The sequence below is a fragment of the Sphaerodactylus townsendi genome, linkage group LG08 (assembly GCF_021028975.2).
Source record: "Sphaerodactylus townsendi isolate TG3544 linkage group LG08, MPM_Stown_v2.3, whole genome shotgun sequence".
Lineage (NCBI taxonomy): Eukaryota > Metazoa > Chordata > Lepidosauria > Squamata > Sphaerodactylidae > Sphaerodactylus > Sphaerodactylus townsendi.
The window spans coordinates 72,870,945-72,892,957 of NC_059432.1; the positions used below are offsets into that span (position 1 = coordinate 72,870,945).

At 40.1% G+C, this 22,013-nt stretch overlaps 2 protein-coding genes across 4 annotated transcripts in view; one reads left to right on the forward strand and one right to left on the reverse strand.

The window, feature by feature from the left end:
* SEPTIN2 (septin 2) overlaps positions 1-15,673 on the reverse strand; it is a 28,001-nt gene extending 12,328 nt beyond the window's left edge. For both annotated transcript variants that reach the window (XM_048505872.1, XM_048505871.1), the window contains exons 1-6: positions 15,516-15,673; positions 12,426-12,460; positions 9,693-9,819; positions 3,620-3,706; positions 1,931-2,054; positions 177-311 (exon numbers count right to left, since the gene is read on the reverse strand). In XM_048505872.1, the coding sequence (XP_048361829.1) occupies positions 177-311; positions 1,931-2,054; positions 3,620-3,706; positions 9,693-9,819; positions 12,426-12,434 (482 nt within the window). In that variant the 5' untranslated portion in view covers positions 12,435-12,460; positions 15,516-15,673. The remainder of the gene's footprint in view (positions 1-176; positions 312-1,930; positions 2,055-3,619; positions 3,707-9,692; positions 9,820-12,425; positions 12,461-15,515) is intronic.
* Positions 15,674-15,765: 92 nt separating this feature from the next.
* The window catches only part of LOC125437849 (high density lipoprotein binding protein), a 60,498-nt gene continuing 54,250 nt past the window's right edge, over positions 15,766-22,013 (forward strand). Inside the window, exon 1 of one of the 2 annotated variants that reach the window (XM_048505867.1) lies at positions 15,766-15,895. The gene's annotated coding sequence lies outside the window, so the exon portion shown is untranslated. The remainder of the gene's footprint in view (positions 15,896-22,013) is intronic. The other variant, XM_048505868.1, reaches the window with a different exon arrangement.

Here is a 22,013-nt window from a genome sequence, read left to right on the forward strand (position 1 = left end):
TCCATTTTCCAACAACAATTTCAAATAAAATGCTTAATTTCTATTATTTTAATGCCATTAACTTCACTCCTACCCATATTTAAAAGTAGTAATTCTAGTATCAGTTTTAGAATATTGTTAAGTATAAAGAACACATCATTAAACACATGCTTTCATCACAAATGCATAATACTTACCCATGTCCAAATGGTGAAATGAAATAGAAACAGCAGTGAACTCGGTTATCTATAATATGCCGTCTGTTCAAGCCACTCTCATCATGAAGATAGCGTTCAAATTGCTCATCAATATAGGAAATTATAGTCTTGAAACTGTAAATCAAGTATGAACAATTATGCTGATTTAAATATTCATTCTCTGAAATAGATGGCTGGATGTAAAGAATGAAAAAAAAAAGAAATCTCAAAAAAGAATGACACTCCTGGCTAGTTAAAACATCTGAAAACTCTTGTAAAAGCCACTACAAAGTAGTATATGTGAAGAACAACTTAAGAAAATATTCCAGCCCTAGGAGTAACTATCAGAACCACTGTGCTTATCGTAACAATCTCTTCAACTTCAATGAAATTCTCAGACCAGTATAAAAATATAACTTTACTTTTGATGAGAGCAGAGTGTGACCTATTGAATGGAATTATTGAACTAGAAGGGCCAAGAAAATTATGAAGTCTGCCTTATGGAGAGGTCCATAATGCATGTATACATTTGACTCCTGATCGTAAAGTAAAACCATTTCACAGTATCCTTCCTATTCAATATCTTGTTTCTAGTTTAAAAAATCACAATACAAAAATGAAAGGAGCACCACTTGCTGAGTCTCAGCTTACCAACATAATAACGTTCTCACATGTGAAATTCCTCCTGACTTCAATGTGCCCCCAGAACAAAAATCATGTTCATAAAAGTCTGTGTTAAAACCATATTCTTCCTTCTGCTGATGGTGCCAGCAGAATATTTTCTTAATTGTCCACTTGTAGTATTTAGAAATTCTCTTCAATTTTGCTTATTTTAATGCCTCTTCTTTTCTTCATCCATAAACAGCAGAAACATATTCATTCTCACTTTATTTGGGGTAGTGTCACCAACCAGCCCCCAAAACAGTACTTGAAATAGCCAAATCAGCTGCCCATACGACATGAGCATATGCCCAAGCCTTCCACAATGGCACAAACAAAAAATCTAGAATACTCTCTAACTTTGTGAGAACTTTACTGCATCCTTAGCAATTCTCACTTTCCTCTTCTACATTGTCACTGTTCCTTAAAGGATGAATTGTAAGCAGCAACAGACAGCAGAAGGCCATAAATGCTCAGTCTCTCCTTTCTGGCATGGTATTTGCCTGCAGGTCATCAACTGCATAAGCTTGGTGCAGAAGGACCTCAGTTTTAGACAAAGGAATTTGTATAAACTAATGGAAGTGAGTGAACACTGGAAAGACAACTTGTGTCTAATCCATTCTTTATCCTAAGTATTGCATTGTATCCAACCCATTCTTTATCCTAAGTATTGCATTCAGATGACTTGGACCTAAATTTAACATTTTTGACATTAACTCACAATACTAGAGATTAAAACAAGGTGACTGGATCTCTAACACATTATTTTATGGTAAATAACATCAATTCAGATCAGGACCACAGCACAGATGGAAGGTAGATTAACTCTTTCTCAACCTTAAACACTTCCTCAGAGACAGTATTTTCTCCATTGGGGCATCATACTGCCAGAGAGGCAACTTTTACCTTTCCCTCCAAACAGCAATTGTGTGGGGACAACTGAGTTTAGGAAAGCAATCCAAGGGTTAATACCATCTCTGCACACTATGACATCTGCTTCTGGTAAAAAAATGCACTGAAGACCCTAGCATTTCATTTGATTTTACCCTATCTTTAGAAATATACGCAAGTTAACCAATACATTACATACATACCAGTCTCGACAATTGATAGCATCACCATATCCTGGTGTGTCCACAACAGTCAGTCGGAGCTTTACCCCCCTTTCTTCAATTTCAACTGTTGAAGCTTCAATCTGCACAGTCCTTTCAATTTTCTCTAAAAGTTAACAAAAACTTTTCTCAGAAGACTATTCAAAGTCAAGCTTGAAACAAAATTAGGAAATAACAGCAACAATCATCCTACAAGTCTGAACAAAATACAGATGAAATGCAAACCAATTATGAGACACTAATAACCTTTCACTTATCATCTGCTGCATGAAATTTCAAAAAACAGCAGTAGCAAGATTTTGCAAGTCAAAGACATTCACTGGCATCCTCAGAGTAACCTATACATCTGAATCTTAAGCAGCATCACACCACAAAAGTCAAATTTCCACCTCTCCCTGGGTGTTTTGCCATCTGAAGTGCTCTCTTCAATTGGTGGAACTGAAGGAGCCAGGGGTGGGTGCAAGAGAGGGGAAAGGGGGAAACATGCAACAATCACCTGCTGATGGAAAAGCTGTTCCATCAGATGAGCTGTTGCTGTGCCAATTTAATGACAACACAGGATCCAAGCCACAGAGGACAACATGGACAACAGATAATTCTTCTGTAGAATAAGTAATAAGTAATAAGCAAAAGAGCTGAGTTGCAACCTACAGGGGAGAGGGCAAAATGATATAAGGTAGGGATCTCCAACATTATGGCCATGGGCACCATGGTGCCTATTAACCACTTTCCTGAGGCCTGCCAAGTGCTTTTTAAAAATGAGTGCAGCCAGATAGGACTTCTGGCTGGCACGTTTTCTGACTGGCTGTGCAGATTTTTTAAAATTGCTTCAGCAGCAGCTATCATCAAAACATAGCATTCTTCACTGCATTACTGATGGCAAGCTGTGTGTGTGTTTATGCGAAAAGATATTTTAAGAGGCAACCTGTTGAACAGCTTCTGCCTGAAATTCTGATGAGTTGTTGTTAAAAGTATGCATGAATTCACTCCAACAGTTTGTGGTTTGCTCTGTCTCTAGTGGAAGCAATTTTGGGGATGCAGTCATCATCCTGTATCAGAATTCCAAAGGTACTTGGGCTCAAAAAGGTTGGGGAGCCCTGCCTAGTACACATGTTTTATAGATATTCCACACTTTATAACAGCTGCCAGTTCTCACTAGAAATTCTACATTATGTTCTGATTTACACTCTAGTCTACTGGAAATCTTGAGAATTCCCAAAGGCAAAGATTCTAAAACAAACTGCAATCAAGGTTTAAAGAAGACTCAACTAAAAGATATAGCCTAGATTGCATAGTACCTACAAAAAGTGTTTAAATACATAAAGGAGTGCTAAAAGCAGTGTAAGATTGAAGCTCACTACTGGAGCTATAGCTATTGGAGCAACAGCAACCTTCGCCTGATGTGAGAGGTTTTTCTGTCAGGGTAAGAGCCTCCTGCATCAGGGAAAGGCTCCTTCTGCCAGAAAAAAAGGCTCTCTCCAAGTGGAATGCATGTCTGGGATCTACACATCTTCATTTTGTAACAGTGAAGCAAGGGACACTGATTAAAACATAGTTAATGCAAATGAAGTGACTGTGAATAAAAGGTCCCTGAGTTTTTGTTCACATTCTATAATCCTAGCATTCCTTAAGACCTATATGGAACCAAATAAACCAATAAATAATGTTTACCAGCCGCTCCTGGGATTATTCTTTCTGGATAGAGATCTGTTAAGAACAGGCTGTTAATTAGAGTAGATTTTCCCAGTCCAGACTCACCTATGAATCAATGTGAAAATAAGTTCATAAGCACAAATGAAATAGCCTTTCCGAATCCACATAAACAGTTGATTAATCATATTTTCAGTAGTCAGTTCTTGCCACAAACTGAATTGTACTCTTGTTTACACTGTTGCGAGTTTTTGAAATTAGCAAAGAACACAAGTGCCCCACAAGATTAGACCAAAAGTATCACTAACCCAGTATTCCCTTTCCCAGTGACAATCCAGATGCCCCCCCCCCCAAGCTCTTTAGTAGGGCAAGAAAGCAACAGCCATTCCCTGCTATTGCAGTCCAGAAACCAGTACTAGATAGTTTTAGAATAGGGAGGTTCCATTTAGCCATCATGAAAGTGTGTCATTCTCTCTTAAACACATCTAAGCTAAAGGCTAACATTACATTTTGGGGCAGTTAAATTATGTACATTAACGGTTGTACTTATTTTTTATTCACACTGAATCTATTGCCAATCATTTTCATCAATACTATGAAAGAGGGAGAAGACACTTTCTTCACCATGCTTAATTTTATAAACTTGTACTACCCCATTCCTTTTAGTTCTCTCCTTTTCAAAACTAAAAAGCCCCAAACAGTCCAAAGCCTTTTCTCATAGAGAAGTAATGATTACTCTTGCTTTCCTATATTACACTTTTCCCAGCAACAATATTTTCTTTGAGAAAGGGTAACAACAACTGCACACATTATTCTAAACAGAGCTGCTGTCATTAGGATGCTGGCAGCTTCATTTTCAATCTTTTCCCTATGTATTTACTTCCACCCTTTCCCTATTTACTAGGATTCTGGCAGCTTTATTTTCAGTCCTATCCCTATTTATTAGGATGCTGGCAGCTTTATTTTCAATTCTTTCCTCGTTTATTTACTTCATTTACACTACTACTTCTTTCCCCAGTGGAAAACAGAGTGGCATATGTTTAGCCCTTATTCATCTTATCAGTACAACACCCTGTCTGGTAAATTAGGCTGAAAGTATTACTGGCCCAAGATCATGCAGACTCCTTCCACTGCGGTGTGATAATTCCAACTTGGGTTTCTCAAATCCTAGTCCAATACTAACTACTACACAACACCTCTCTCCCTGGCATGGATGTCCTGTCACCACAAACCAAATGTACATTTTTCTTAAGGGAGCTTCATGGCCAGATCGTGCTTCAATTAGCTTCTATACCTTGCCCTCCCAAACCATTTAAGCACCAGCACCAGTCTGGTCCCCTTGTGATTTAAATGGCCTTTTTTGTGCTATAATTTTGTCGAAAGTGTGCTCCTGCAAGCAAGAGATGTAACACTTTTGTTCTGAAACCTCAGCCTCATTCATTTATTGAGACCCCATAGCTCTGCAGGACCAGGTTAGCCTTGTACAAGGAACAGGTAGAGGTTACAAAAAGCCTCTACCACATTGCTGAAAATGCAGGATATCCATATATTACCCATGGAATGAACCTCTTTTAAACCATTGTTTCACCATTCCTCAGCATATTAAGACCCCCATTCCCCATTGACAGACAAACTGGAGAGATGTTTCTCCTTGAATATCTTGTATCTGCCTGTCTCAGCTTCCACAGGCTTTAGCCTCAGAGGATTAAATCTATTCCCTAGCAGTGGTGGCAAACCTATGGCATGCGTGCCATAGGCACATGCACTCTTTGTGGTCACATGCACCGTCGCCCCAGTTTGGGCACTTGGCGGGGCATAGCATCAAGGGGGCGAGGGGTGTGCAACACATTGGGCGCATGCCCCTGCGAGGGCATGGCAAGTGCGTTCCAGGTGTGTTTTGGGGCATTCCAGGGCAGGGCAGGGCAGGGGCAGATGAGGTGTGTGGCAGAGGCGCATGGCGCATGCGTGCCCTGGATGCAGTTTCCCCTTGCTCTGCCCCTGGCACTCAGTCATCATCATTAACCTTTTTATTGGCATAAGTTAAAATACAACAGGGAGGTTGAGGAGAATCAAGTTAAAATAAGTAGGTTCGGACATTTCCAGCAGTTAAAACAATAAATAAATAAATAAACTAAAATCTGTGGCGAATCTGCTGTGCCAGCGCCAGGAATTTGGCAACGTCTAGGGATCTCTGAGGATCACAAAGCAGAAAGAAGGATTTAACCTTGTCTGGTGAGTTGGCATAGTTCTCAGTGTATGGGTCTATATATTGTCTTCTAGATGAAGTATATAGTTAAGCAATCTAGAGGAGGATGTTAACTTTCGATTGTTTCGATGGCTTTTCGTGAGCAGGGACACGTTCGCTGTTGATACGGAATCTGGAGAAATCTGCCGCTCAGGACTGCTGAAGGTAGGGCATTCAATCCGAGGGCCCCAGCATTAGAGATGCGATAGGAGGAATATGGCTGAAGATATATTGTAAAAAAGTACCTTGGTAGCCCTTTTACTGAAGGGAAGAGGGTGGGAATTCCCTCTGGTAAAATGCCCTGCTCATGTATTGAGTAAGAAAGCAATTGATGATTTTCAATGTCCAAGTAGCCTTAGCGACAGAAGTTTGACTATTTAAGCTTAGGTCCATGTTTATGTAAAAGAAGGCGTCTAAAGCCCGAAGCCCTAGCGAATTAATTTTTTCTTGATCAGAAGACTCCAAGTGGAGAGGTAGGAATACGAAAGCATTCACTTTGTTAGGCTGTCCTGTTCTGATCAGAAATGGAGACGCAGCCAGTATCGAAGCGAGGAGAGCCATATACGTGTTTCGAGAAGATTTAGACCTAATTCTGAACATAAAGAGAGAGATGGCACGCTGTTCGAAATTCCAAGTAGTTTGCGAAAGAAGCTAGATTGTATAGACTCAAGAGGCTTTAGATTATGATTTAGCCAGATTGGAGCGCCATACAAGGTTTTTGGGATCAGTTTGCCTTCAAAGGCTCTCACTGCTGCTGGGACACATTGACACCCTTGAATGGAGACTTCCGGTTCCAGTGCTCCAGGAACGGCAGCCTGAAAATCTGCTCCGATAAGGCTTGTCTATTTTCTTCTTACTAACTACCCATAACCTCTAATAATTTTCCACTCCTTCCGTGAAGAATAGCTTAAACCTCTGTGGGAGTTTTTCTCAGGCTCTGACTACATTATGGGTAGTAAAAATGGCACTCAGTCTTTAAACGGTTCGCCATCACTGCTATAAAGCAATAGTTGCCTGCAGTAAGCACATATTTTCAACTTCAGCCCAGCTGGCAGATGCAGTGTTCTGTGAAATGTAAAGGTAACCCCAGTTGGCTTTCAACCTTCATAACTGGTTTTCGTATAAAATATTGTATTAATAAAAGATGTGCAGTTTGTGTTTTAGCTTACTGAAGGGAGGGGAAGGAACTCCAACGTCCTGTCTTCTTTCCCTAATGTGGATCTTGCACAGGCTCTTAATTACAGTAGGCTGACTTCCGTTTTTTAAAGACGCTTTGTGCCAGTAGTATAATGCTTCTTCATTGGGGCTCCTCTATGCTTACAGAGTTCTGACTTCTTCAAAGCTACCTCTAAATACATACATTTAGCAAGCAATGCCAAATTTTTGGGCAGTCAATTAGGGAAAAATTATACAAAAGGATTTGTGACTTGGGAGACAACAGATGGTGATTAAAGGAACCTGAAAATGAGTGTTGACTGGAGGGGAGCAAAAGTTACTTGGCATCCTTAGGGCGCTGAGTACTGACCTACATTTGAACCTGACTAAATCTACAGTCAGCTATGAATGGCAATTTAGCCCTATCTGTTTAAAAACAATACACTACTTTTGTTCATTACAAGTGTAGGGGTATAGCAGAGGTTCAGCCTGAAGGATACACGATGTTGCTTTTCATAAGGAAAAAACCCTGGCTGGTTCTGCATGGGCCAAAAACAGTGGTGTGAAAATGGTGTAAAAGGGTTTATACTGTTTTCACACTGTTTTCACACCATTTTTTTCGGCCTGTGCAGAATCAGCCCCTGAGAAATTCACAGAACAGATCTTCTAATTACAGTGAAGAATTCCAAGACGTTCATATTATTTCCTTTATAATGCCTCCAGAATCTCTGATCCCTCAGTACAGGATGCAGAAAGCAACTATTTACAATGGATCTCTGGTTCATATTCCTGTTATTTTTCTAAAAGTTCTTTTAGACAGTAACATTGGATGACTACAGAGATTACAATCTACTAACATGCTGGCAAATTCTGGATTAAGACAAGAATAAACTGCACCACTATATTTTGTGGTCAGGATTTTTTAAATACTAGATTGTATTTACATGGGACATGAGGTAAAGACAACGATCAAGTGAATACTTAAATAATTAGTCTTATATGGCAATAATTGTTATTATATTATAAGAAAAAAGTAGATCCAGTATCTGGCCATTTTTGCTTTACAGATTTACAAGTTTAAATATTTTTTTCAGATGACTGATTCCTAGCGATAGTACAAATAAGTGAACAGTGCTTATATATTTACTGATTGGTAAATTGAATGTTGAAAATTTTGAAAATTGAAATTTATTTTGTGTATCTACACAAGAGAAGAATACATACAATAATCCAAATTACTGGTAAGTTATACATTTCTTGACTGGCTGTACAGATCAAATCAAAATCAAGGCTAAAATTATTATTTATATGCCTATTCTCACATGGTAGAAGGGAGACTGTAATTAGAAATTTGCTATGGAATTAGCTAATAGTACACAGTGAAAGTGAAATGATAGACAGTAAAATGCTCCAACGATCCCATGTCAGGTTAAATTATGTTGAAATATATGAGCAGACAATGCCTACAACATATCATATACCCTTCTTTGGGTATGATAAAATTCATATATCAACAGCTTTCAGTACATGCTATAAAGGGCTGAATCCAGTGCAAAATTTCCACTGACCAAAGGGTAATTTTGACCAACTCTTCTGCCACAGATCTCCAACTCTTTTCATCATGCTATTCCTGTGCATCACCATCCTCTAAGAAGTGCAGCAAGAAGGCAAAGGTCCGATTCCACTGACAGAAATCCTTACTATTAGCATAGATTTTCCATAGGGATCAGACCACTGTCTTAATTTTTACTATATTAGTACAATAAAAATAATTATCATATATCTCACGGGGGTCTCAGTCAGAGATCATATCACCCCCGTGTTGTGCCGTCTGCATTGGCTCCCAGTGGAATTCCGGATCATCTTCAAGGTGTTGGTTTTGACCTTTAAGGCCCTTTACGGTCTGGGGCCCTCATACCTACGGGACCGTCTCACCCCTTATGTCCCGAGTCGTGCCCTCCGCTCTGCGGAGGCGAATTTACTGGTGGTTCCCGGCCCCTCCATGATGCGGCTGGCCTCCACACGGGCCAGGGCGTTTACTGCCCTGGCCCCTGCCTGGTGGAGCGCCCTCCCTCCACCAATTAGGGCCCTGCGGGACCTTGGAGAGTTCCGCAGGGCCTGTAAAACGGTGCTGTTCCACCGGGCTTTTGAGGGAGCCGGCCGCTGAGTCTGCCCCTCGTACTGTCCTGCACACTGGCTATCTGTTGGACCATCTGCCAATCCCCTCCCATCCCAGGGTTTGACCACTGGGGTTGGGTGCCAGACGTCTTCTATTATTAATTCAATTATTTATTGCAAGTATTACTGCTGCTGTAGTTTATAGTTTTATGGCTTTGTATTTTGACTGGGGTTATTCGATTTGTTTTATTGTATTGTTGTTGTTGTGCACCGCCCTGAGCCCTTTGGGGGTAGGGCGGTTTACCAAATCGAATAAAATAAATAAATAAATAAATAAATAAAGTCCTGAATGTAGCAATTAATGCACATTTGACTTTCCCCCCTAATTAAAGTGGGGTAAGCAGTGGGAACAAATAGCATCAAAAACATCCTACCCGTTTTCTGCTAGCAGAAGTGTTTTCTACAAACAGAAAAAGTTAGGATCTATGACAATGTTTAAGACATCTTTTAAAAAAAGATTATGCATTTGCCTGAAAAGCTGCTTTTAAAAAATAAGATAATAAAAACTGTTCTTACCAACCACCATAAGGGTGAACTCAAAGCCTTTTTTCACAGATTTCCGATGAACTTGGTTGGGAAGGTTTGCAAATCCAACATAACCAGGTGTTTCTGGATTGGAAAACTGGGCTGGCGGTTGCTGTTGCTGAAAGAAACAGAAGATTATATTTGTTTAAATTAGATTGCAGGCTTGCCACTAAAATTTTATTTTCCATTTCCCTGACTTTTCTTGACCAATGTTTACAGATTTCCCTGATTACCATTCAAAAATAGCCCTAGTTTTAAAAAATGCATACGTTATGTAAATGGTTTAGAACTATACAAGTACTGAAATGCAAAAACATTTAAGATAAGAGCTTCAACATGAACTTTAACTTTGAACATTGACTGTTAACTGTATACATGTTTTGAAGATGCACTAAAATTACATGAAGGCGGAACGTCAATACATATAATCTCCAAACATTAACACAACAGAACATTTTTGTACTTGTTTTAAAACTATATTAAATATTATATAAAAATAATTTTCAATGAATATTCATTAAAATAGCTTAAGTAAAGCCACAGTGAGAAACTTACAGAGCAATCCACAACAGAGCTACTCCATTCTAAGCCCATTTAAGTCAATGGGTTTAGACTGCAATAACTCTGTTCTGGATTGCACTGTTAGTTGTGAAACTACAATGAATAATCAAGTTAGAAATTAGAGTTCAAGTATTTTCAAAAAGATTACACAACTTCTACAATTCGTTTTTGTTTTGCAGTTTTCTTCCTTTCTGATCAATTATTTCTTTGCCCATTTTAACTTATTTTTCTGACTTTTTTAGCACTCTGTGGCATTGAATTTCTCCCTCAAGTTTCTTCTTTTTTCAAAGGTTCTTGTTGCTTATGGTTTTTAACCCCTAAGTATTCTATGTATTGTGTATGATCATGCATTGCCAACTTCAGCATGCTCCTATCAATGATGATAGATTCAAATTTTTCAGAATTCAGGCCAGCATTATAAACCGGACATTAACAGACAAGAGTTCTTCATGCAACTTCTCTATAAACATTGACTAATTAACTAAAAATCCGCTTTCAACTGAAGCACTATTATGAGACAAGATAAGGTATAGCTTGACAAACATTCCACAGATCTATAAAATTCTTGTTGACCGTCCAATTGCCACTGTAAAATGTGTCCAAACCACTTTCATCATTCTTGTTTTACCACATACGCTTAAAATTGATCCCTGAATTCATTGTGGGCAGCAGAGGTGAAAGCGGTATATTGTAGCTTTGATTTTTCCACTGTTGTGTCATTGATTTACTGCATATCAAAGTTCAAGTACAGTTGCTATTCCGGTGATTCTAGTAATCTGTTTATGCATAATGATAGTAAAACCTAATGCTGATAAGCCATGAACCATCTTGAACTTCAAAAGACTTCCCTTAAGAAACTTTTCAGCAACTGCTAAACTACCATGTTTTGACATTGACATGATGGTCACCTAGTTTAGAGTCATTAGCTTCATGATTAACTCATGAGGGTCTTCACAAACAAAAAAGTACCAATGGTTTTTGGCATTGAAACCATTGTTGGAATGGCTCACAATCTCCAGTAACAGTTTTTATGAATGCCACTTTATACTTCATGAGTAGATCTTGCATTGCAGAGTTTATGCAACTTACAGGTTTACTGTTACGGAGCTTTGCTTCTTCCACATACTACTACTTTGTGGGGTTTTTTTAAAAGCAACAAACCAAAGACACATAAAGACAAAAATATAACAACAGTGGTAGCAGATAGCAGATAGTCACAATTGACTATCACAAGTATGTGTGGTCAGCTAAGTTAGTCAAAATAGACTTCATTTATACAATTCTATAAATGGTTTCCAAATATCTAAAAATACATCCACACACAACTGTCTATATGGCGAGCATTCACATATTGATAAAGTTCTAAGGTCCTCAATCCACTGGGATTTTATCTTTTCGATGTTGCATTCGACTGCTCACAGGAGGCGCCTTCCGAGAACATATCCATCCTGTGTTGCGCCGCCTGCATTGGTTACCGGTTGAATTCCGAATCATTTTCAAGGTGTGGGTATTGACCTTCAAGGCCTTACGCGGCCTGGGACCCTCGTACCTTCGGGACCGCATTACCCCATACGTCCCTACTCGGCCTCTGCGCTCGGCAGAGGCCAATTTGCTGGAGATCCCTGGCCCCTCGATGACGCAGCTGGCCTCTACTCGAGCCAGGGCCTTTACGGCTCTGGCACCGGCCTGGTGGAACACTTTACCACCAGCTATCCGGGCCCTGCGGGATCTTGGAGAATTCCGCAGGGCCTGTAAAACTGAATTGTTCCACTGGGCCTTCGGAGAGTCCAGCCGCTGATGGTGCCCATGCCCGTGCCCTCGCCCCCCTCTGTTCATAAGGGTCCTTAACACCACTGAGACCCACTGTTTTTCGCTGAGGGAGACTGTTTTTGGATTATATGTGGAGCGGTGGGCTGCCATTTTAGAATGTAACTGTTTTTAAATTGTTATTGTATGTTGTTTTTATATTGTTCACCGCCCTGAGCCTTGTTGAGATAGGGCGGTATATTAAATCTAATAATAATAATAATAATTATTATAAATCTTTCAGCTATAGTAAGGCCTTGGAGGGTCCATTTTGGGGGGCTATATAGTATCTCTGCTGTATTCTTTAAAAGAAAATAAACAAATCATTTAGCGGGTATCAGAAATGGCATTCCTTACCTTGGACATATTTACTCAGTCAATGCTTAGTCAATCTGTAAAGAAAAAAAATTATTTATTGTCAACTACAGCAGATTCCACAATATAAGGCACATGCTGTACTAGACAAATTACCTTTTGGACAATAAAATACTTCTTTTCATCCTAAATGCCCTTTATCTCACCACACTTCTTATACACTAATACTCTTTTGGGGAGCAGTTTTGGGAGCTGGGACTTGAAACAAAGGAAGGCTTCTGGATGAACAGGTGAAATGTGGTAGAGAGATATCATTAATTTTCTGGTGAATCAGACAGAGATACAGCGCTCAAATAAAGGTGACCTCTCATCTATCAAATTTACTTCACTGTTTGAACTTAGGTAAATGCTGTTAAAGTATCTGAAAATTGAGTAAGCAATACACAGGAGTTGTTCAAGAATAATTATTTCTTTAATTTTATTTTGTATTTCTACTTAGTTTTATAAATAAGCTAATTAACAGCCATTGTCACATAAGAAAAGCCATGATGGATCATACCAGAGCCCATCTAATCCAGCACTCTGATCACCAGGAGCCAATCAAGGGCCTCTGGGTGCAACTAGGTGGGGTTTTCTTTTTTGTTAAGTCACAATTGACTATCACAAGTATGTGTGGTCAGGTAAGTTAGTCAAAATAGACTTCATTTTTGTGGATTTATTTGTAAGACTATTTTAAGACTGCTATCCTAAATTATTCTTTACCTCACCCTAAATTTTAATTTCTTGTTTTTCTATGTAATTTTTTCAACTGCAAAATTTTCAGGGGGGAAAAACTGAGGTAAAATACTTCATTACTTAAGATATGAAGTGGAAACGTAACACAATATAAATAATTGCATTGGGGCATAAATAATTGCATTAACTCTGATCTAATCTAATTTAATAATTGAGGACCCCTTTGGGCCAGAAATTAGGGGTGAGGTACTTGCCACTCTCTTATGCAAACTTTATCTCCCTGCCCTCTAACCAAATTTGGGGGCTTTTTTTGCAACCATTGGTAACCTAATTAATTTGAAGTATACTTCTAAACTTACTCTAAGAACCCATTTTATTTCTAGCAAATCAACTATAATGATCCTTAGATTCTGAGAACCTAAATGTACAATTGAAAATTTAACCCTGTATTAAAAAAACTGCTGTAATTTTGTTTTTAATTTCTTAAAACCTGAATTATCTATAGGTAAATACATGTTCTGAACAAGAGTTCCACATTTAACACACTTAGCCCACAAATGAAAATACTGCACTTTGCTGCATTCTAGAATTTTAGAAAGGCATTAAGAATTCATCTTATAAGTGTTAAATCAAGAATAGAAAATTGTAATCTTTTGTTTATGGTTGTGCTTAACAACAATGAATAATGGCATATAAAACTGTTATTTAAACCCCAAAGACAGACAGTATTGTCATGAACCAAATTCTGAACAGACATTCTTTCTTGTATATGGACAGCATCTCTTAAAGTGCACTTTTCTATCACAAAGTATTGTAAGGGATTGAGATAACATCATGGAAAGAAAAAAGCTGAGGGCAATATACTCCAGTGACTTGAGGCAAGAAAAGAAAAAATATATCATCTTTATTATGCTCGATGTTGAAAAATAAAGACATCTCTGTGGCTTTATTTCCTTTAAGTTTTACTCTGATTCTGCAAGCAGTTCAAAATTCTCTTCATGCTTAAATACTTCATTTGTACCTCACCTTTCTCCCAAGGTGGATCCAAAGCAGATTGCATTGTTCTCTTCACACTTTAACCTAACCACTCTGCAAGGTAGGTTAGCTTGAGTCTGTGACATGCCCAAGGTCACCTATCAAGCTTTCACAGCAGACTGAAGACTCGAACCCATGTCTCCCCATTGCAGTTTGACACTCTAACCAGGACAGCACCCTGACCTCTTCTGCAAAGATCTTTATTTTAGGGGTTAGCAATCAACAGCGGTATCTCCCCATCCCATGACCTCAGCTACATATATCAACCCAGACTCCTACAGGAAACTCCCACACATCTCTGCAAAATGCAACGTGTTTTAAAAATAAAACTATTGGTTTTATCCTGGGCCCATGGTAATAACGATTGTATCTGCATGGCTAAAGGAAGTGTCCACTGGAAAGTGGCCACCTTCTTTAGCAGTTGAAACATGGTCATCACTTTAAACGTACGGTCATTGCTTTAATTGTGATGTTTTTGTGACTCTCCTACTGTAGTGCGTGCATGTGAAAATTATTTATAGCGGCTCAGTGCCTGAGCAGTAGAATAGCCGCTACAAATAATTTTCACATACACACACTACAGCAGGAGGTTCATAATAACATCACGTACATTTAAAGCAATGAAAAGCCACTTTTCTAACTACACAAGACAAACTTATATTGAAAGAATGTCGAGGCTTTCCCCACCCTCGGACTGCGCATCCTCCTAAAAGCCCCTGGATGCCACTCCCCTTCCCCCAACATACAGGCATTTTCCCAACCGGAAATCTGTCCCAGTTTAGAGCCAATCCAGCTGTTCTGCCTTTCTCAAGGAGGCTATTTTTTCCCCACGTTCCCCCCAGACGTGCACCCCCAGCCGCTGCAACGAGGCCCGACGCCACTTGAAAATAGGGTTGCCAGGCGAGGAGGCTGAGGCTCCTCCACACGTCCGTGTAGGGAAAAATATTTAGCAAAATCTTCTTCGGCGGCCCCCCGCCGACCATTTTGTTGAAACTCGAAATGTAGCGCGCTGATTCAGGCGCCCGTCGGGAACACGGTCGGATCTTAAAACGGTCTGAGAAAGGGGAACGTTTTTAAGAGAGAAAGGTGGCAACCAAACGAGTCGTTCTCGAGACTGCTGCCTCCAAAGCGGTTTCTGATAGTCCTCCTTTGGCTCAGCTCGTCCCCCTCTGGATCTTCCCGGGCCGGATTCAGCCCACTCTTTCTCGCATTCCGCTTAATATCCCGGGTTCTGACCCCCACAGGGTTTTGAAACAGGCAAGAGGAAGTAAACGAGGCGCGGGCAAAGGTGCTCCGAGCGCATACGCAGCAAATAAGCATAACCATCACCTCAGAAGAACCGCCTTAGAGGCAACGCCTCACCTGATCGCCGGCTCCAATTCCGACAGCCAAACCGCCGCAGCCACCTTCGAACCCGCCCAACCGCCTCGCAGAATTCCGCGGCGCATGCGCGCTTGCGATCTCCAGGAGCGCGGCTCCTCTGTCACCGCCCCGCCCATACGGCCTGTGTAATAAATAAATAAATAAATGAGCGCTTACATGCCGCAAAAAGCATTAAGGCGGCTCTGAACAAAGGCGCGTGCGCAATCACCCCTTTGGGTTGTCATAGCGACACGACGGGGCAATGGTGGGGGGAGGAGTTTCCGTCGTTATTTTGGCGGGTCACGTACGGACCCTTTCCTTTACCAAGATGGCGGCAGGTCACTCGTATTTGGCATAGCTGTGGTGTCAGCCCATACGAGGTAAGATCGGACGGCTCTCATCATCGCGACGGAACAGAAACATGGGTCTGGTAGAATAATGCACCGAAATGATAATTATTTTGATCTCGTTTTTAATGAATCGAGAAAGTATCGATGGGATGGGGCTGTGATCGGTGGAGCTCGGCTCTAACCCTTATGGTAACTCTTTACTGTCTTCATTTTCAATTGGCTTTCACGGAACACGTGGCTTCCCTACATTCTTTCGTACCATAGAGATGGTGGGAATGAGAGGTGTTAACGCGATATGCCGGATGCTGTCTGCTTTTGTAGTGCCCCTCCTTAGATTCCTCGTATAAAATCTCTACCCTCCCCCATAAGTGCATCCTTGACTATGTCATTTGCTTGGCCTTTGAGGTAGTATTTCTCAGTATAATCTAGTAGGTCAGATATCTGATGCACAGAATCGGAAATGCCAGCAAATGTGGCTTTTCTCACCTTTAAATTCCAAGCTCTATCTTCCAAAATTCCATGCATATCAGTTAAAGGTACAGGAACCCTGCCCTCTGCAACCTAGCAATGGAATGTATTTGCTTTACATCATCTATGCTGCAGTGGCGTAGTGGTTAAGAGCAGGTGCACTCAAATCTGGAGAACCAGGTTTGATACCCTGCTCTGCCACTTGAGCTGTGGAGGCTTATTTGGGGAACTAGATTAACCTGTGCACTCCAACACAAGCTAGCTGGGTGACCTTGGGCTAGTCTCTTGAGGTCTCTCAGCCCCACCCACCTCACAGAGTGTTTGAGTCTCCTTAAAGGAAAAAAGGGGGGATATAAATCCAAATTCTTCTCTTCAGTGGAACTGTTCCAGGTGATTCAGAGCAATGTTAACAAAAGAAGTAATAACAGATAATAAAACTGAGCAAGTTAGCAATAACAATTTAGGCTAGCAAACAATAAACCTTTATAGGGACTCAGTTACATAGAGCATAATCACAGAGTCGGTACTATCTTAGCTAGATCTGGCAGATAACGTAGAATAGCAGAAGCTGTAACATATGTAGTAACATGGCAAATTGATCCACTAAAAGGGTGGTGAAAAATCAGTTAAAAGCAAATAGATGTTGTGCTTGATCTTAGCCAAAAGACCGAGAAGCAAATAGCACTGTTTTCACTTGGCACCTATATATTCAAAGAATAGGTGCTGGGAGAAAGTCTATAAAGAGGGCACACATTCAATAAGTGGGGCGCTATTATCAGAAAAGGTTTGTTTCTGGTTGCTATACCTGCCTCATAACTGTGCCTGAGAACATCTTAACTGGTGAGGAGGGTGGCTCAGGAAGCAGTTCTTCAGATACTCTAGTACCAAGCTGCTTCAGGTTTTTCAAGTATCAGCTGATTCAAGGTTAACCCAGCTTTCCATCTTTGTGAGGTTGATAAAATGAGTACCCAGCTTGCTGGACGTAATGTAGATAGACAGCTGGAGAAGGCAATGGCAAGCCACCTTGTAAACATAGTCTGTCTAGCAACCTCATGAGTCAGTAATGACCTGGTGCTTGCATAGGGGGACTACCTTTACCTTTTTATCAGTGATTTGAATTTTGTTTGGAAGCAAATAGAACTTACAGTGGATAAACTACCACTTACTGGTGCAAAGCGTACTTCAAACCCCAAGTCAAGGAGTTCTGGTACCCTCATGGCTTTCTGCAAACTATGCAAAGATTAATTTTTCAAGTGGGCTTTTTGCTCAGGTAATAGGGTTGCACTGCAGTTTGTACCTTGAATGTTCCACTATTTATTGAAGACTTAATTACTAAATAAGGCTGGGTTTACATTAAAGTTTTAGATTAAAGGTTACAGTTTGGTAACTGGTTAAGGAAATGGAAGCACAGAGTAGGAATAAGCAGACTTTACCCCATGAATAGTGCGAACCATCAATATTCTGTAATTTTACAGGTGGTATTTAACTTTCTCAAACTATTTGGAAGCATGGTGAACAGCTAGGTAATCAAGAACTTATTCATGATGGTGAAATCTCAAGCAAATTGTGGACTTCTCTAAGGCCGTTTCCGCACGGCCCTTTTATGGCGCCCTGGGGACAGCAAAAACGCCGTTCCCAGGGAGCCATTCGCACAGGCCTGGCTTCGCTCCCCCTCCCCCAGGGCGGCGTCAGGCCGCCCTAAAAAATAACCCTTTAAAGGGTTGGTTTTGCCTCAACAGCGGTTCCCGCCGGCGCGGTGCGAATGGCACCGCCGGGAACACGCTGTTTCTTCTTTCACTCATTTGTCCCGCTGTTGGCCAGTTGGCCTCGGCTCTCCCTCACTGTCCTCCGACCCCTGGAGGTCGGAGGGCAGCGTGGGCGGGGCTTCGGAGGCCAGCAGGCCGACGACGGGGACAAGGTGAGTGGGAAAGGGAAGGGGGCAGAGGCGGCTCCATGTGGAGCCGCCTGTTGTCCGCCGGCCTCTCCTGAGGCCGCTCACACGCTTGCGTGCGAATGGCCTCCGCCCCGGCGTGGGGGCGCCTGGGGGACCGTGCGGAAACGGCCTAAAAGAATCTTCTCATACTTGGTGACTGAGCTCCTGAAATATAATTGAAGTGTATTTGACAGTCCTTTTTTACTTTTATCTAGTATGATTCCCTTCATGACCAAGAAGGGTTATTAGTAATTCTGTGATCTTCCTAACCAGATAATTGAAATCATGTGTGTTGACATCTTTCTGAGTGTGAAATACATCAGATTTTTTTCCTTAGGTCCATTATGCGTGAAACTGCACAGTAGGACTGCAGTGTGGTCTTCTTGCATTTCTCTGTTCACACATGAGGAGGCATTCACTGCCTGCCCTGCACCTGCTTGCTGAAATCTCAGTGGGCCTCAGCTTTTTCTGGTTTTCTTAACTCCTTCATACAACTCCCTCTTAAAGACTCAGATCTGATCACACCCAGTAGTTGCAAGATAAAGGACTTGAACAAATGGCAGTTCTTTCGATATACCTGTGATTGCAGTTATATTGATACTGTAGTCTCTTTCCAAAAATACCCCCCCCCCCCCCCCGCAGAAATAAGCAAAGCAGTTCCCTGAACCACATTCAGCTGAAGAAGGAGAACAAGTACTAGAACGGATATCTCTCCTCCACACACACAAACACACTCATTTCCTGGTTTTCAAATGCAATAAAAGACAGTGATTTTACAGAGCTCGTCTGTTTATATCAGTATAATAAATAACAGAAATGGAAGTAATAACTCTGAAAAGGGGGAAGGGGAGAGTGTACCCAGAAGTGTAAGGGGCTGGTGGAGGGAAGATGTCCGGGGCAAAGTTGTGCTCACTGGCAAAACTCGCTTACTCTGGCAGCAAATAAAATTAAAATTGTGCTTAAAGTGGTGTTGCTTGGCATGAGGAGAATGGAAACTGAAAGCGGGGCTCAGGAAAATATATCTGCACAAGAAGTCTTGCTGCAACAGACATTCGTCCCTACTGCGCAGCAGACAACTGGTGCATAATGAGGCTCAGATACTTTTTTCTAGTATTCTGTGCTCTCCACTGCTTGTGAGTAATGCCTACGACTCAAGTCTGTGTTGATAAAACTGTACATGAAATGAAAGGATGACTCTTAATATTGTATCTCTAAAACTTGTAAAATAGAAATAGATTCTTTATGAGTGAGACATTATTTCAGGCCAAACTAGATCTTCTAGTAGTTGGCAATAGTCACCAATTCATGAAGCAATTTTTAGCTCCCCCAGTTGGAACACTATTTTCCTTCCCTGGACTAAGTTTGATGTTGGCTAAAAATCTCTTCAGTACAAGAATTCAGAGCTAGATAGGGTCAACATATATCATGTCTGCAGTCTGCAACATATTATGGGTAAATTGTATTTCTCTGGAAATTTTTGAATCACCCAGGAGTCATAATTCTCAGCCTAGTTGGAAAAGGTAAATTCTAGCTGAGGTTAATGGGGACTCAACAGAAGCAAATTTGCATAGGAACGCATCTTTCTAGTGAAAGAGCTGTGGTGGATAAAAATCAACAAAAAAAATAAAAATTTTGGATTTTTAAAAGAATAGAATGCTTTCTGAGGAAAATTCTATCTAAACATAGAAAGCTATTTAAACTATTTAAGTTGCATTATAGTCCAAAAGTTATTCGTCATGAAATAAGGATTAGTTGTTAATTATGTAGCTGAGACTGTATATTCATGCAATATTTAATTTTTTTGTTAAATTAATTCCATTAATTAATTCACAATGTCACATTCTTCCAGAGATTTCTGTAAGATTATTTGGGGCAGTTTTTCCATTTAGAAGATATCACAGATGGTTCGTTTTGTAGTTGTCAACCTGAATTTTGAAAACATGCCCCTTCTTCATAGTAAAAATGTTACAAAATAAACATAGAGTTGAGAAAAAGACCTTAATCCCATTGTTCCTTTGCCAGTCTATGAACACAGAATCAACCTTTACCTGTTTACTGCTAAGTTTCAAGAAGTTCAATGAATAGCAAATTGTTTGAAATGGAACACATCTGCTTTAGGAGTGAAGGAGGGGCAAGCAAAAATAAAAATGAAAGTGAACGCTTTTGAGCAAAACACTCTACAAGTCTTGGGATCTTTGTGTATATAGCCTAAGGTTTACCATATTGTTCTCTCAGTGTAGGATAAGGTCTTTAGTGGCAGCAGGCCATAAAAGAGTCCCAATATGGGAATATTTTAATAATGTTCCTCTACCTATGAGTAAAACAGGCAGCATGCCAAATGCAAACACAGCAACAAAGAAAAGCAAATCCTTTTGGCCCAAATGAAATGGGAGATAGTTCAGCTCACAATGATTTCATAATTATTTATCTTTGTATTTCTGTTAGTATAACCAAATCAATAATTGTTGATGTAACTGTAAAACTAATCCAAAAAGTTATTCTTCTAAAAATGAAGCCTTCACCTGGTTGTAAATATTAAGATTATACGAGCAGAAAAGAGCTTTTATATAGAAAACTATCATTTAAATCAGGTCTTACTAGTGGTTTAAATGATGATTTAAATTGATTTGGTGTAAATCAGATTCACACTGGAAAAAGCCATAAACTTAGTAGAGATCCATAAATACTAGCTTGGCTTCCTAGCTTGCAGTTATTTTTGATCACATCCAACCAACCCCTTCTGTTGCTCAGAAGAGATTCTTGCTGTTTCAAGCAGCACATATGAGTTGTGCAATATGTATACTGTTGATGTCCTGTTCATCAGATGGCTAGGAGCACTCATTTCAAAGAGCTGGATGGTGAATTTTTGGATGATAAAACTTTTGGTGGTTCAGGAAGATATGGACTGTCTTCATTTCATGGAATAGACAGTGGTAGTGTTATATTAATGGGCACTACAAATGGCATTTTGGATAGTCCCTTGAAATGTACGCACATCCCCTTTCAGATGCATTTGGTTGACCTCTCCCGTCTAAACTCTTAGAGATGTTCATGAACAAGCTTGACAAGGAAAGATAACTCGAAGGCAGGAGCTCTGGAGTGGTATTCGTCCTGCCTGTACACATTTTGTTTCCTGGGAATTAAATGATTTATAGTTTGAAGAGAACCTCTTTCTCGTTGGTTTTGATCTGTTTGCATACCTCATGTTTTTAAAGAATTCTTTTTTGCTGTATTTCTTTAAAAGTATGCTGTAATCACTGCAACAAGATGTTAAGGGCGAGAAACTGGATTAAAGTTACCTGTGTAAATGGTAATAGTTCTTTTCTGAATGCTCATGTGCCTTACAAGGTCAGTTCATCCATAATCTCTGCTTCAGTGTTAGGAGTATATTACTTTTTATCAATGTGTGTTGTGAGAAAAGTTGTGTTGTAAGGGACATCCTTCTCTGATAACTGAGAGTTAACAATAGGCCTTAAACATTAGAAACTGACATTTTAATTTTAAGTTGTATAATGACAGTTAACAAATGCAGCTGGTTTCTCTCCAGGTCATTTACTGTTCATTTATATTCATGTTTGAGAAAACACCAACAATCTAGATTCACTATCATCATAATCCATTTATTACATCCATAGACCAGAAATATAAGCAACTGAAATGAAGAAAAGGCTTAACAAACACTATTTCTGAATTATAAAAATACAACAGTTAAAAATTAAGACACCACATATAAAACACATTAAAATC